Source organism: Apis laboriosa, unplaced genomic scaffold (genome assembly GCF_014066325.1).
Source record: "Apis laboriosa isolate Shangri-la unplaced genomic scaffold, ASM1406632v1 scaffold68_cov148, whole genome shotgun sequence".
In the NCBI taxonomy this organism is placed as follows: Eukaryota; Metazoa; Arthropoda; class Insecta; order Hymenoptera; family Apidae; genus Apis; species Apis laboriosa.
Genome location: NW_025224135.1, coordinates 1,331,353 through 1,349,092, shown reverse-complemented (window position 1 = coordinate 1,349,092; position 17,740 = coordinate 1,331,353). Strand labels below are relative to the sequence as shown.

The 17,740-nt window shown below is 20.5% G+C and overlaps 3 protein-coding genes across 4 annotated transcripts; all 3 read left to right on the top strand.

Annotated features, from left to right (window-relative positions):
• Positions 1–415: 415 nt before the first annotated feature.
• Positions 416–2,243, top strand: LOC122718868. Its single transcript, XM_043944244.1, has 6 exons — positions 416–649; positions 968–1,171; positions 1,288–1,523; positions 1,681–1,744; positions 1,840–2,006; positions 2,237–2,243. Exons 2-6 carry the CDS (start codon positions 1,088–1,090, stop codon positions 2,241–2,243), a joined length of 558 nt encoding a protein of 185 aa, XP_043800179.1. The 5' UTR covers positions 416–649; positions 968–1,087.
• Positions 2,244–2,769: 526 nt separating this feature from the next.
• On the top strand, positions 2,770–8,027 carry LOC122718983 (exportin-2). The gene is made up of 16 exons (XM_043944465.1): positions 2,770–2,978; positions 3,585–3,730; positions 3,837–4,175; positions 4,250–4,357; positions 4,439–4,531; positions 4,619–4,786; positions 4,853–4,982; positions 5,096–5,259; positions 5,323–5,512; positions 5,586–5,784; positions 6,163–6,423; positions 6,498–6,589; positions 6,670–6,973; positions 7,067–7,234; positions 7,314–7,624; positions 7,795–8,027. Exons 1-16 carry the CDS (start codon positions 2,894–2,896, stop codon positions 7,938–7,940), a joined length of 2,904 nt encoding a protein of 967 aa, XP_043800400.1. The 5' UTR covers positions 2,770–2,893; the 3' UTR covers positions 7,941–8,027.
• A 1,473-nt stretch (positions 8,028–9,500) lies between these two features.
• Positions 9,501–16,095, top strand: LOC122718636 (transmembrane 9 superfamily member 2). Of its 2 annotated transcripts, none has more exons than XM_043943840.1 (15): positions 9,501–9,895; positions 10,619–10,686; positions 10,785–10,878; positions 11,286–11,421; positions 11,506–11,627; positions 11,782–11,905; positions 11,996–12,135; positions 12,220–12,396; positions 12,648–12,792; positions 12,883–13,060; positions 14,893–15,052; positions 15,206–15,357; positions 15,508–15,619; positions 15,708–15,879; positions 15,974–16,095. In XM_043943840.1, exons 1-15 carry the CDS (start codon positions 9,767–9,769, stop codon positions 16,039–16,041), a joined length of 1,977 nt encoding a protein of 658 aa, XP_043799775.1. In that variant the 5' UTR covers positions 9,501–9,766; the 3' UTR covers positions 16,042–16,095. The 2 variants fall into 2 exon arrangements, with proteins under 2 accessions (XP_043799775.1, XP_043799774.1); XM_043943839.1 differs by having other exon boundaries at positions 12,636–12,792.
• Positions 16,096–17,740: the final 1,645 nt, after the last annotated feature.

Here is a 17,740-nt window from a genome sequence, read left to right as displayed (position 1 = left end):
AAAATAGGAACATACGTTACTGAACAATAAATTCCTATGATTTTTTAATGATATTGAATTATATTAATATTGTTTTATATTATTGTTATTTTAAATAAATTTATTAGCATATAAATTTATTATCATATTTATTCTTTTGTAAAAATAATGATTAAAATTATTAATAAATTAATTATAATGATCAATTAATGTAATTAAATTATTTATATAATTTATATTATAGCGTTAATTTTTTATATTCTCATGTGAAAATCAAAAAAATATCCTATATAAGTATTGTAATTTTGATTTTTAATGTGAGTTAAAAAAGAAACATTTATTTATTGAAAAAAAAAATATTTTTAATTTAATATTTTAACTTATTATTATACTTATTAATTAATTATACTTACTGATTGGAACGAAATTTAAAATATCCTGCTGAGAATGATCGTTTTATGGTGTACATAAATTAAAATTCTAAATTACACGTTTCCCATATTTAGAATGATGCATAGTTTCATATTCATAAATAGTGTTCGTCTGATGACGCAGACGTTTTAATTAATGATCGCACGACGAAACGTTATTTCGATTGTTTGACAAGTTTGGTACAATGCTGTGATTTGCATCATTCCAATAGTTATATCTTTCGAACATAAACAAAGATGTAATTTCATTAGTGACTAATTTTAATTTTTGTTATAAAATAAATGAATTACTTGAATAAATATAATACACTACATTAAGAAACTAACATTAATTAGGAAATTAATTATTTAAATAAATATAATATATTAATAACATTAAAAAAAAATTAAATTCAAATAACTAAAATTCAAGGATCAATTTATATATATGTATATAAAATATATTTTAAAAAATATTTGTAATAATTCTCATATCATAATGAAGATAAACATTTTAATTTAAGTACTTTACATTTATCTATAAATATAACACGTGTAATTTCATGTTTTCTCAATAGAGGTCTCGACAAACGCAATTCTCTCTACCACAATCATAGAGAATATAAAATACAATATATATAAGAATAAAAAGAAAAAAAAAAAGAAAAAAACGAATATTATTAATAAAACAATAAAATATGTCTCAGTCTTCCAAGAAAATTGAAAAAGTTTATGAAGAGTTCAATAATCAAGCAGATCGAATTAATTATTTAATTAAAAAAGTAATAATTTTATTAAAATTATTCTATCTATTACTCTGTTTATTTTTAATTAAATAAAATTGAATTTCAATATTTTATATAATACAAAAATACATGTCTCATTCTATTTTTGAAAGTTTACAGAATTGAAAGAAACAATTTGTAAATACAAAAAAATTCGAAATTATTGGGAATCACATTATTCTACTTTATCTATGAATATTTGGGCAGGACAAATCAAATATCTAGAATTACGGAAAAAAGAAGCCAATCTTAGAAATGAAATTTCGGAGATTATAAAAATAATCAAATTTCAACAACAAGAATTAAAAAATTTAACAAAAGAAAGAACGATATATTTTACGAAACAATGGTATTTCTTTTTCTAAATTTTAAACAATCATTTAATTTAAGTTTAATTATAGTTTTCATGTTCATGCATAAATTTATTATCAATATGACAAATATAAATAAAATACATATATAATTTTTTATTTTTTATCATTAATAATCATTAATAATTTATTTAGCGATAAATTTCGAATTATGGATATGAAATATACAAATAACTTTCTGCGCGCACAAAAAGAATACGTATGTTTAATTACATATATTCTAAGTTATGAATTATTATAATATTATATAATATACAAATAATCTGTCAAAAAAATAATCATTATCTTTCATAGTCAAACGAAAATTTAATCAAAGATATTCAAGAATTCCAAAAAAAATACGAAAAAATATATAATGAATTACCAATACTTAAAGAAAAAGTAATAAAACTAGAAACATTATGTGATTTGAATGATTTAAACTCTAAGAAAGAAACTGAAGAAATATTGAAAATTAATCTTGTTTTAATAAATATAATGTAAGCGAACTAATTATGAATAAAATTATTATATACTTAGAAATTCATAAATATATTTTTAATTATTATTTATTATTTATTAAATATTATATAGGAGAAATAATAATAATAAATTACTACAAATTACACATGTACAAGATATTCTAAGAAGATTGGAAAATGAAATAAAACAAAAAAAAATATTTAATAACTTCTCAGAATAAATAATTTAGGTACTAATATTATGTTGCAATATTGAGATACATTATAATAATAAAATTATAATAAATTATATTATATAAATAATTATAAATAAAATTATAATATTAAAATTAAAACTTGTTTAATATATATATATGTGAATTATCAATACTTATAATGTTATTTTATTATAAAATATTAATTTATTATAAAATGTGAATTAGAATCTTTATATATATAAATATTAAAGAATAAATATATATATATATATTTTTAAATCTTTTAAACATACGAAATATTTATTTAATAAAAAATTAATAATAATAATTGTATTATAATCGAAATGTATAATATGAAATGATATGATATATAATATCATGCAAAATAAACTTTAAAATATAAGGTAAAATGAATCGATTTTCAATTAAATTCAACAATTTTTTTACTTATAATTTTTTTTATTGATATAATTCATAAAAATAAAATAGAATATATTAGTCGATTCATTTCAATAAAAAATATTCCCGCGTAAATCATTGTAGAAAGCGCCAACCAACAACGGCGACAACGATCATTGGTTAGAAAATTGAATTTATCAAAAGCCGGTACTGCGTTGTTTCAACATTTTTTTGTGAAGATTTAATATTTTTTTGAATTGTGGATTTACGACATTTTTAAAATAAGTCAGTATGGAACTCACGGATGACAATTTGCTTACTCTTAGTGAATATCTAAAGCATACACTTAGTCCAGATATAAATGTTAGACGGCCAGGTGAATATAACCTCTCTGTTAATAAAAGTTCTTGTTGAAACATCATAAAATATTTTATATAATCACGAACACTATATATTGTTATTCATAATATAATTAATATTTAACCGTTTTGTTTAATAAATTTAATTATGATTTGAAATTTAATTTTGTAATAAATTTGACATGTGGATATCAACAAGTACTTTATTCAATTTTTTTCAACTATTTAAAAAACAGTTAACTTACTACTAATAAATTTTAAAAATAGATATGTATCGATTGAGTTTATAGAAAAAACGAAAATCGTCTGGAGAAAAATCCTTTCCATTTCATTATTTTTTTTTAAAGAAACTTTTTATATTTTATAAAATTTATATATATATATATATATATATAATTAAAAATAATTATATTTAATTATTAAAATTTATATTTATTATTAAAGATAATTTATCTATATTATATTTTATTTTTCATTATTTAAATATTATATAAATATATTTGTAATTTTTTAAATTGTATTTTTGTTTTGATTCTTTTATAAATCTTTTATGAAAAAAACATATTTTTATTATAGATAATATAAATCATAAAATAAATTCATAAATTATTATTTTGTTTTAGCTGAAAAGTTTTTAGAATCAGTTGAAGTAAATCAAAATTATCCATTACTTCTTTTACATCTTGTGGATAAATCTGAAATCAATATAACCATTAGAATTGCTGGTGCAGTTGCATTTAAAAATTATATAAAACGTAATTGGAAAGTGGTAATTAATTATATTATTTATTAATATAATTCTTATTTTAATAAATAATTTTATATTTATAATATTAATAAATAATTGTAATATTTATAATTTTTTTCATATGCAGGGAGAAGATTCTGTAGATCGTATACATGCACAAGATAGGGAAGCTATTAAAAAATTAATTGTTAATTTAATGCTTCATTCTCCTGATTCTGTTCAAAAACAATTATCTGATGCTGTTTCAATAGTTGGAAAGTATGATTTTCCAAATAAATGGCCAGAACTTATAGACCAAATGGTTGAAAAATTTAATACAGGAGATTTTCATGTTATTAATGGTGTATTACATACTGCACATTCATTATTTAAAAAATATAGATATGAATTTAAAAGTCAGACTTTGTGGACTGAGATAAAATTTGTCTTAGACAGATTTGCTAAACCTTTGACAGATCTGTTTGTTGTAAGAATTTTATTATATAATTTTTTCTTTACAATATATTAACTGTTTTATTAAATTTTTAAATTTTGTTTTAGGCTACAATGAATTTAATGCAAGTACATGCAAATAATGTAGATGCATTAAAAATTATATATAGTTCTTTGGTAATTTTATCCAAAGTATTTTATTCTCTTAATTTCCAAGTGAGTAAAATATGATGAAATCATTTATTAATATAAAATATTAAATTTTTTTTATTAAAATTATGTATATTTTATTTTTAGGATTTACCCGAATTTTTTGAAGACAATATGGCTACATGGATGAGGAATTTTCATATTTTATTGAACACAGATGTACCATCTCTACAATCTACTGTACTATTATATATAAATTTGTTATTATATTTTTTTCTCCTAATATTATATATATATATATATATGTATTACAATGTTTATATATAGGATGAAGAAGAAGCAGGAGTAATTGAACAATTAAAGTCACAAGTTTGTGACAATATTGGCCTTTATGCTCAGAAATATGATGAAGAATTTCAACCATACTTACCTGAGTTTGTAACTGCTGTGTGGAATTTACTAACATCTACTGGCCAGCAACCAAAATATGATACTGTATGTAAATTTAATATGAGTTAGATATATTAAAATTTTTCTAATGATTTTTTATATTTTTTACAGTTAGTATCGAATGCTTTGCAATTTTTAGCAACAGTAGCAGATCGTGCTCAATATAGACATTTATTTGAAGATCCTAGTACTTTGAGTAGTATATGCGAAAAAGTTATAATACCTAATATGGAATTTAGAGGTAATTATTATAAGTTGCTTAATTAGAACTTACTTATGCTTAATATTATATATATATATATATACACATACATATATTGTATTTTTATAAAAAAGAAATTTAATATTTAATAGAATCGGATAATGAATTATTTGAGGATAATCCCGAAGAATATATCAGACGAGATATTGAAGGTAGTGATGTTGATACACGAAGACGTGCTGCTTGTGATTTAGTTAAAGTACTTTCCAAATATTTTGAAGCAAAAATAATGGAAATTTTTGGTGCTTATATACAGGTAAATAAAAATATACAAATAATTTATATACATTATTGCATTTTTGTTTTTTTTAATTTTTAGGTGATGTTACAAAATTATGCTAATAAACCTGCTGAAAATTGGCGAAGTAAAGATGCTGCAATTTATCTAGTCACCAGTAGTGCAAGCAAAGCTCAAACACAAAAACATGGTGTTACTCAAAGCAGTGAACTTGTTCCATTACCTCAATTTGCAATGCAACATATTGAACCAGAATTAATTAAACCAAATGGTACATAATATTAGTAAAATGAAATTTGTTCGTTAAAAATTATATTATATAAAAAAATTTTAAATATTTACAGTGAACGAATTTCCTGTACTTAAAGCTGATGCAATTAAATTCATAATGACCTTCAGATCGATATTACCTAAAGAAATGATAATTGGTAGTTTACCACAATTAATTAGACATTTAAGTGCTTCAAATATTGTTGTTCACACATATGCTGCATGTGCAATTGAAAAAATACTTGCAATGAAAGGACCTGATAATTTATTTTTGTAAGAAAATTAATATTTCGCTTAATAATATAGTAGGCTCCTGTATAATGCGCTGTATAATGACATACTGTTTTCCTATACACAATTAATATCTCGTTTTTTTTAAATTAAGAACATTTATATTATTAATTTTTAAAAATTGTCTTATTTGATAAAACATAAAATATAAAGAAGTTGATATAATAATAATCATTCATATTACTTTATTATATTGTATAGATATTACTTTATTGTTCATATACGAAGAAAATTCTCATATAGCATGATTTCCTATAATGTGAATTTATATAATGCATATTAATAGTATTTTACAGGAATCTATTGTAATATAATGATCTTAATATGTATGTTTTCTAATTAATCAAATTTTATTTATAGAGTTAAAGCTAATGATTTATCACCATTGACATCGGATTTATTGAAAGGTTTATTTGCATGTTTAAATATATCTGGCTCAGAAGAAAATGAATATGTAATGAAAGCTATTATGAGAAGCTTTGGTATTTTACAAGAGATAATTGTACCATTCTTAGCAGATCTTCTACCTAAACTTACAGAAAAACTCGCTATGGTATCTAAAAATCCAAGTCGCCCTAATTTCAATCATTATCTCTTTGAAACTTTTGCTTTATCAATTAAGTAAGTATAAATTACAAAAAATGCAAATAAATTAATAAATAAAAAATTTAAAAATATATTTTATATAATTTTAGAATCGTTTGTAAAACACATAAAGTTGCAGTTTCATCATTTGAGGAAGCGCTGTTCCCAATTTTTCAAGAAATTTTACAGCAAGATGTTTTAGGTAAAATATTTTATTTAATATAAAATTATTTATGTTATTTAATTATATTATTTATTTTTAATATATATTTTTATATTTAGAATTTCTACCATATCTTTTTCAAATTCTTGCTTTACTTCTGGAATTACGAACAACTCAAGATATTCCAGAAGCATATTTGGCTTTATTTCCTTGTTTATTATCATCAGTATTATTTGAACGTCAAGCTAATATTCATCCTTTAAATCGATTATTAAGAGCGTTCATTAGTCATGGCGCACATCATATAGTAGCACAAGACAAAACAAATGGTTTGTTAGGTGTATTTCAAAAATTGATTGCTTCAAAGGCCAATGATCACGAAGGATTTTTATTATTACAAAGTATTATTGAATATTTTGCACCGTAAGTTTTCTTATCAAATTATTTCTTTCTCATAATTTTAAAAAAATATTATGGAAATAATTATATGTATTAATAATATTATAACATTTTTAGAAATGTATTAGAACCCTATATGAAACAAATATTCGTATTATTATTTCAAAGACTTTCATCATCAAAAACGACAAAATTTGTTAAAGGTTTAATTGTATTTTTTGCATATTATATCATTAGATATGGTTCCAATAATTTGGTTACAATTATAGATCAAATACAATCTCGGTAAGTTGTTTTTATATTAAAAATCGATAAAATAATCATAATTAAAACTAATTAATATATTATAATTATTTTATTTCAGAATGTTTGGCATGGTTGTAGAACGTGTATTAATAGCAGATATGCAAAAGGTAACAGGTGATATTGAACGAAAAGTTACTGCAGTTGGAATGTCAAATTTACTAATTGATTGTCCAGCAATGCTAGAAAGGCCATATAATACATACTATCCTCGTTTATTAGCAACATTAGTAGAATTTTTTGAATTACCACAAGATCAGACTTCTTTACCTGAAGATACTATATTGCCAGAAACTGAAGATACACCTGGGTATCAAGTAGGATATAGTCAGTTACTTTGTGCAAGAAATCCTCCAAAAGATCCTCTGGAAGGTATTATAAAAATATTTTATTATTTATGAAATTTTATATATCTTATTATATTAAATTTATTTAATATTTTATTTCTTTATTAAATTTATTTTATTTTATTATATTTTAACAAATAATATTTTAACTAAAAATTTAATCAATTTTCTAATAAATTGTATTTTAATAAACAGCTATTGGTGATGTACGTTTACATTTAGCACAAGGACTTGCAAGATTGTCGCCAAGACAATTACTTAGTATTCTTGACCAAATTCCAGAACCTAATGCTAATCACCTGAGAAGCTATCTTCAAACAGTTGGCATTACCGTTGCATAATACGAACTAGATGTCCGAGATAGACTAAAAATTCATCTGATTGCTCGGAAAATAAATAACATTGAACTGAATAAATTGTAATAAAAAGGCGAAAAAAATTGTTTTTCCGGTATTTGTGTTATGAAAGCTACGAGACTGAATATTATATCACTATGTCATGTAATTGAATACTTCAACAATTATTTATCATTTTCATGTGATATATGTTTGGAGTCTGTGACTTCAGAATCATAAAAAAAAAAAAAATATTAACATTGTAGCACAAAAACTATTGAAATAATCAATCGCTGCGTGTTATTCATGTATAAAACATTCCTGAGGAATTATTTAAATCAATTCATATTTTGTAAAATAACAAGAACGACAAGTATACGTTTTTCTAGTTTAGTTAGTCTCTTGTTTAATAAATATGTGCATGTCTAATCAAGTGACACCATGTTAACTAATGGCCTGTGAATAAATTAATTGTTGAATACTTTTTAAACATAGATATAAAATTTTTATGCTTCTATCTTTGTAAAAATTGTTGAACAAAAGTTTTAATCGCATTTTATATTTTAAATAAATTTTTGTTATTTTGTTCCCTCTCATGATGATCATAGAATAAAGTATTCACATATAAGTCTTCCATAAGTAATGTATGATGTAATATATCTACAATTGTAATTATAAAAAAAAAATGAAATGCAATAGCGTGATAATAATGAATAATTTCAAACAAATTATTTTTTAAATTTTTCAATAAAATAATGGCAAGCATAGATTTTTCTATATTATTAAAAATAGATTTTTTATTTATATATAAAAATAATAATAAATTAGTAAATAATAATAATAAAATTAATAAATATTAAATATTAATGTTAAAGTAATGATTTTAAAAAAAATTTTTACATAAAAAGATTATATTGAAATCTACTTATATAATAAATTATAATAATATATATTATAATTGAATTATTAAATTAATCACAAAAATTTTTATATAAAAAATTAAACTTTATTTAAATAATGTTTTATACAATTATATCATTTAATTTGTAATTACTTTCAGATATATTTAAAAAATTTATTATTTAAGATTATTTAATAAAATCACAGACAAGATATAAAGTAGATCTAAAACTTTATGAGATTTTAAGTCATTCTATATTATCGATCGTACGAAAAATCAATACTTTTCTTGATAATTTAAGCCGAATTTAGTAATTATATTCAATTCAAACATATAAAAATAGTAAATTTGATAAAATTAAAAAAATAAAAAAATCTTTTTTTTTATTTTGTTATATCATTATAACATATTCTTAATTTTTATAATAAATTTTTTATATAATAATTTTAATTATAATTAATAATAATAGTAATTATATGTTTAATTCTTTTTTTTGTCATAGCAATGTTATTTTTTTTTATTTTGAATCGATAACATTACATAAAGTTTCTACATGACAAAATTAAATTGGATGAGATGTCTATTTTATATTTAGTTTGTGATAAAGTGATTTAAAAATAAAAGGAATTTAAAAATAATAAATTCATTATATTTATATATTTAAGACATTACAAATAAATTATCAATATAAAAATTAAAAAAAGAGAAAACAAAAAGAATTCTAATTATTTTTTATTTTTATCTGATTTGTAATTAAAAATTTGATAATATAAATAACGAAACTGCCACGCGGTAAAATTACCAATCTGTGTCTAATACGTCTGTTATCAATGACGGTATCATGGCAGTGTAGTGTCCGATGTTTTTCATATAGTAATTGACATATACTTGCACTAGGCAAGTAGTTAGTAAGAACGAACAACAATACACAATGGCGAAAATAATTTTGCTGTACTTATTGTTTGTTATATGTTCAATTCATCATTCATTAGCTTTTTATTTACCGGGTTTAGCGCCCGTGAATTATTGCAAAGTTGGAGAAACTTCTGAAACATGTAAAGTGCGTATGAAAAACTTTTAAATATTTCAAAAATTAATCATGACTACATTAGTTTATCATATTTTTTCTTTCTTTTTATAAATATAAATACTTCACATTCGTTATTATAATACTTGTCAAGTATTAGTCTTATTTTAATCTAATTTTTATTTTTGGTATTACATTAATTAAGGATTAATTTTTGGTAATTACAAATATCTTTTGACGTGGCCTTTCGTGACATGCGATTCATAGTATTGAAATTGAGCCATGAAAGGTTTTACTAGAAAATATAATTATTTGTATAATTTTTATGAGATATTCTTAATTCGACTTTACGAATAAATATTTTATATTTAATTTGCATTTTGATTTGTATAATGAAATGTCAGCAATATATGAATTGTAAAAAATAATTGTTATTAATATGTTTATATTTTTGTTTTATATAAATATTATATTCAATTTTTAAGTTTATGATTAATAAATTAAATACATCAATATATTTTAAAAATTATAAAAATTTAAATATATTTTTTTTAAATTTATTATTTATAATTTACAAAAACTTTATAAAAGTTAAAACTTAAAAAATATAATATCTAAGAAATAATTTATAATTTATTTATTTATATATAATTATATATATAATTTAAAAAAAAATATAAAATATTTATATATAATTACAATCTGTTTAAATATTAGATAAGTATTTTGTTTTGTTAAAATATTTTTTTTTTTCAGTCTGAAATTAAACTGTATGTAAATCGTTTAAATACTGAGAAATATGTAATACCATATGAATATCATCAGTAAGTCTTCAAAAATATATATATACATGTATATATATGTATATAAATATAATATAAATATCATATATGATATAAATGTTTGAATTATATCATTTTAGTTTTGATTTTTGCCCTTCTGATGAAAGTCAAAGTCCTGTTGAAAATTTAGGACAAGTTGTATTTGGAGAACGAATAAGACCTTCACCATATAAGGTATGATATTAAATCTTCAATATATATTTTTATAAAATATATATAATTATATAAAAATTTTGTATTATATTCAATTTTATTTGTTTTTGTATAATTATATTTAAAAAATATAAGAATTACAATTATAAAAAATATAAAAATTTATAATTTATAAATGTTAAATATCAAATTATTATATTATTATATTATATTAAATTACTAAAAAAATATCAAATAAAAAGAATAAGAATTGGAAAAATAAGTATAATTTTATCAATTGTATGGAAAATTTCAAATAAAATAGTTCTGTTTATACATCTGAAAATTATCTAAGTTTGCTCTAAAAAAATAATTTCATGTATAAAATTAAAAATATAAAATTTATATATATATTATAAAAAAATAATATATATTATATAAATTTTCAGTTAGAATTCATGAAAAATGTTAAATGTGCAACAGTGTGTCAAAAAAAATATCAAGGAGGAGATAGAGATTCAGAAAGAAAATTGGAATTTTTGAAAAAAGGAATGGCATTTAATTATCAGCATCATTGGATAGTTGGTAATATATTCATAATTTAATGAATTTAAAGATAAAATATTCATATTCTTGTTAACATTATAACTATATTATTTTTTTTTATAGATAATATGCCAGTTACATGGTGTTATCAATTAGAAGATGAACGACAATATTGTAGCACTGGATTTCCAATGGGATGTTTTTCTCGAGAATCAAGATCTCAAGTGGATAGTTGCAGTATTAATGTAAATTTAAATCAATATTATTTATGAATTAAAATAAGAGAAAAAATAATTATTATAATAAATGTTTTATAGAAGATTTAAAAAATATTTATTATATTTTAAATTTTAAACAAAATATATATTAAGTAAAATTAATTAATTTCTTCTTTATTAGGCTGCATATATCAAAGCAAAAACTTATTACCTATTTAATCATGTAGACCTTACAATTACGTATCATAGTGGTGTTAAAGAAGAATGGGGATCTGCATTTAAGGAAAATGGTGGACGCATAATATGTAAGAATTAAACTTTATATCTGTCCTTTATTTATACTTTAATTTGCATTTGCTGAATTTTACTGAAATTATGTTTATTTACTTTAATAGCTGCTAAAGTGGTTCCTCGTAGTATTAAACATGGTAATATTCCTGACTGTGAAAACAAAGCACCATTAGACATACCACATGATCCACTTTCTGTTGGTCAACAATTACTTGTTACTTATACATACTCTGTAACATATATAGTAAGCATTAATATTAACAAATTGAAAATATTTTTTTTTGATAATTTTATTAAGCAAAAATTATGATTATATTTTTAATTTTAGGAAAATAGTACAATCAAATGGTCATCTAGGTGGGATTATATTTTAGAATCTATGCCGCATACAAATATTCAGTGGTTCAGTATTCTTAATTCATTAATAATCGTTTTATTTCTTTCTGGAATGGTGGCCATGATATTGCTCCGAACATTGCACAAAGATATTGCAAGATACAATCAGGTACAATAAAGAAATGTACTAATCATTTAGTCATATTTTTAAAATTTTTTATTTTAATCAATAAATTTAATCAATAAATTTTATTTTAATCAATAAATTTATATTTCATTGCAACTTTTAAAATTATTAACATAATTATTAATTAACATAATAATATTATTGTTTAATTAATGAGGACATATAATCCAACATTTTGTTTTGTATCATAAAACTATAATGTCTGTGTTGCAATAACGCAGGCTTCTTTCCAGATAGAATCAGGAGAAGATGCACATGAAGAATTTGGTTGGAAATTAGTTCATGGTGATGTATTTAGACCTCCTCGTAAAGGAATGTTACTCTCAGTTTTACTTGGATCTGGAGTTCAGGTGTTTTATATGACACTTGTAACACTTGGTAAGTTTATATATGTGTATATATATATATATATTTAATATTTTATATTTAAAATATAAAAATTAAAAAATTTTTTTATATTATCAATAGCATTTGCTTGTTTGGGATTTTTATCTCCTGCAAATAGAGGAGCTTTAATGACCTGTGCCATGGTTTTATATGTTTGTCTTGGAGCTACTGCTGGTTATGTATCTGCTAGAATATATAAAAGTTTCGGCGGTGAAAAATGGAAATCAAATGTAGTATTGACATCTATGCTGAGTCCTGGGTAACACTTTACTTTTACTTTTTTTTTTTTTTTAATAAAAATTGGTACATAATAAATGCTAATTCATGAAATTATAAAATTATAAAATTATTATTAAAATTAATCACAGCTTGTATTGTTAGTATTGTTGAATATAAGAAAAATCTCAAGATGATCAGTCTTTTTTGAAGATGTTTAATAAGATTTTACATTCTTTATATATATATATATATATATAAATCTTTTGTACTTTGAAAATTGAATCAATGTTGGCGAAATTTTTTTAAAAATATAGAAACTGACAATTATTACTAAAAATCTTCTTGCATTTAACACTATAATTGTAAATATAAAAAATTTAGTAAAAAAATTTTATTCTTGAAAATATAAAAGTTTCGTATGTCACCTTTTCTTGGATTATATTTTCCTAATATAAAATAGAAATTTTTGAATCAAAAAAATAAATAAAAATTCTTATTCAAATTTGCAATTTTGTATTAAAATATGATTAAATTAATTAGTAACATGTGAAAATTTTTTTTTGATTTTGAAATATCGTAATATAAAAAATCCAAAAATAAAATATGTATGAAATATATACATAATAAAAAAATATATATACAAAATACACATATATATCACATATAAAAATACAAAAATATATATAGAATTTGATACAATATAATATATAAATATAAATTAGATAACGCTATTTCGCAAATAGTACGAACTTCGACTTATTATTAAAAATATTTAAGGAGATATTTATGATAAAAAAATATTTATGATAAAAATTATATGATGATAAAAAAAGATATATGGTACTAATTTCGATTGCAGTTCATAATTATTATGTCGTAAATATTGAAAATTAATTAATTACTACTTTTCTACTAAGAAATTAGAAAATTCTATAATTTTCTTATTTAGTAATTTTTTTACTTATGTCATATTATGAGATTTATTTTTAAATATGAATATATTTTAAACTATTTTTTTTTACATTTATATATAATTTTTATTTATAATTTTGTTAAATAAATTAATTATTTATTACAGATCGGGAATACTCTGTATAGTAATTATTAATAAATAATTAATAATAATTTTTTGAAATTTATACGAAAAAATTGTTTATGATTTTAGCTTTAAAAGAATTTAAAAGAATTTACAAAAATTTTTTAATAGAAAACTAATAATTAATTAATTTTCAATGTTGTACATTTTCGAGATAATGAAAATATCAGGAATCAAAGTTAATAGCACATCTTCTTTTCAGTCAATATTAACTTGATTGTGAATGTAATAATTCCTTGCGTTTTGTGTTTTGAATATATAGAAAATAAAATGTTGGAACATGACTGTAAATTGGAAATAATTTCAAGTAACATTTTTCTTTACAAAAACTTATAGCTTTGTTATTACAAGTTATTAACAAAAAACACTAGCATGTAATCACAGAGCATGTAATCTAGTCTAATTGCGACAATAGCATTGGTTTCATGTCGCCTATTGACCACAGATTCAAACAATATATCTCGAAAAAAGTATGTTGAATATTATATTTATTTATTTATTCATTATTATAATTACATAGCATGTAGCTAATTCGTCGGTTCGATTAGGTTAGTTCGTGATTATTTTTTATTAATAACTCACTAACAAAATTATAATGAAAGTTTTTGCAAAGAAAAATGTTGCTTAAAATTATCCAGAATTTCCAGTTTATGAATGTTCCAACATTTTTAAGATACTGTATATATATATATACACAGAGAATATAAATTACATACAACTTCATATAATATTTTTTATCATGTAAAAAATATTTAATTTTATTGAATTATTTACAGAATTGTATTCAGTTTATTCTTCATAATGAATTTAATATTTTGGGCAAATGAAAGTTCAGCTGCAGTACCATTTAGTACTCTTATTGCCCTTCTAGCACTTTGGTTTGGAGTATCTCTTCCATTAACATTTATTGGTGCTTATTTTGGATTTAGAAAAAGGGTAAATTTTTTTTTGCAAAAACTTTCTTTATTAAAAAAAGAAATATAAAAATTTTTTTCTTTTTTCAAAATATTTTCTATCTTGTTTATATAATTATTTTATTTATAAAAAAATCATATTTCATAGAAAAATTAATAATGAATTTTATTTCAGTCTTTAGAGCATCCTGTAAGAACTAATCAAATTCCTAGACAAATACCAGAGCAAAGTTTTTATACTCAACCAATTCCTGGAGTAATAATGGGTGGAGTTTTACCTTTTGGATGTATATTTATACAATTATTCTTTATTCTTAATTCTTTATGGTAGGTATTATTAAAATATATTGCAATAGTTTTTGCAATCACAAATATTATTAATTTAAATTATTTTCAATTATTGCTAATTTAATTATAAATAAGAGAGAATTTTTTATTTTTAACATTTTTATTCTAAATTTTAGCTTATTTTTTCAGGGCAAGTCAGGTGTATTACATGTTTGGATTTCTTTTTTTGGTATTTGTTATACTTGTAATTACGTGTTCAGAAACAACAATTTTACTTTGTTATTTTCATCTTTGCGCAGAGGTAAATAAATAATATTTTTAATAAAATAGATATATATATAATAGATAATATAATAATTATTAAAAATATTTAAATATATTTTTTATAGGATTATCATTGGTGGTGGCGTAGTTTCCTAACATCTGGATTTACTGCATTTTATTTATTAGTTTACTGCATACATTTTTTTATGACTAAATTGGAAATAGAAGATGCTACATCTACATTTCTCTACTTCGGTTATACTTGTATTATGGTTTACTTATTTTTCGTTTTGACGGGTAAGATGTATTTCTTTCTTATTAATAAAATTATGATGTTTTATAATAAAAAATAAACTATTATTTTATATTATATATTTTATATATTTAATAGGATCAATTGGTTTCTTTGCCTGTTTCTGGTTTGTACGAAAAATCTACAGTGTCGTGAAAGTCGACTAATGTATTAAATGATGCCCATCGAAATAAAATAAATGTGGTATGAGTAAATAATAAGCAGAATGAATAATTGATATCAATTTTGAAAAGAATTTTAATATATTTGTATCAAACCCTTCTTATATGCAAATGTTTTATTTTCAATTTATTTTTTTAATCAATGATATTTTGATTAAATATTCCAAATACGATTTATTATTTATATATATTGCTAGTAAATAGTGAAGTAAACTCAGTATAATGATAATATTTAACAAATATTGTACATAAAAAGGGTTTTAATTAGATTATTTATTTTACTATTTGAAAATCGAAACATAAAATATCAAAAATTTTTCAATATAGGAATTAAATTAATGCGTTCATCATTAACTTAGTATGCATCCTTTTGATAACGAGATAGGCGTATCGAAACTATAGAAATATGTGTATACGTTTTACAAATAAATTATAAAATCCAAATATAATATTATCATTAGATTCATTTGTTTACAGTAATAGATTAAAAATGTTAATCAACATTGTAAATAAAAAAATACTTTTTTTTTAATAATTTCCAAATAATATTGTTTCAATTTTTTGGATTATAAATTTGAATTGTAACGTATACACACATTTTTTATCATATTTATAAGATCGAATCCTTTATAATCCTATATTCGAACTTTATTTTTTAAATTGAATGTACCGCAAAATTAATATAATCGCATATATACATTCAAATTATATATTTTAAATTAATTAATTGTGATGCAAATGCAACCGCAAAAAATAAATTTCATTTCATTAAAATTTTATTGTTAAATATGAATTTTTAGACAAAATATTATAAATTAAAAAAGAAATTTTTTTTAGGGATTGAAAATTATTGTCAATTTCAAATTTCTTAAAATAATTTCAAAATACCATTATAAAGAATAAAAATTAATGAAAATATTGATTCTTATAATCCTATTGATGATTCATATATTGATTCTAATTATTATTAATGATTCATGTATTGATTCTAACTATATTAATTAACTTTTTCAAATCATTTTATTATAGTGATTTATTATAATTTTATTCTGATTTAAATAGTCTAATTACTTTATAAATATAAATCTGAAAAGTTTCTTTTTCCAATTTTTTAAATTGATTTAAGAAAAAAATTTAAAATATTTATTATTTAAATTTAAAAATTAAAATATTTCTAATATTAAAAACAGTTATATATTGAATTATCTTAGTTTGCTTTTTTAGTTTTATACAAAAAATACTTATACATATATGTACAATAATAAGTCATATTAAGGTATATATTAATTATATGATCAATACGATTTAAAAATAGATTTGGAATTATAATCAAAACAAATATTACAGTTTTTTATAATCGTTTCAATTCTTGATCTTTCTTACGTAATAATATAAAACAAATGAAAATAATAAAAGATGTATATTATTGTATAATTGTTTTTTTTTTAAATGCGAAAGAAGTGTTTTTTGAACATAACATTGTTAAGATTAGTTTAATTACAGAAAGGACATAATAGTGTACAAACTGGTAGTTAAGTTAAACATTAAACTTGAAATTTTCAGTTCAATTTTATTTTTCCTATTTATAATATTTATGATTGTGAGATGTTTTAATTAATAGCTGACATGCACACATCTTGTAATTCACGATTTTTGTAAATTGAAGCAATTACAATGTTAGCGT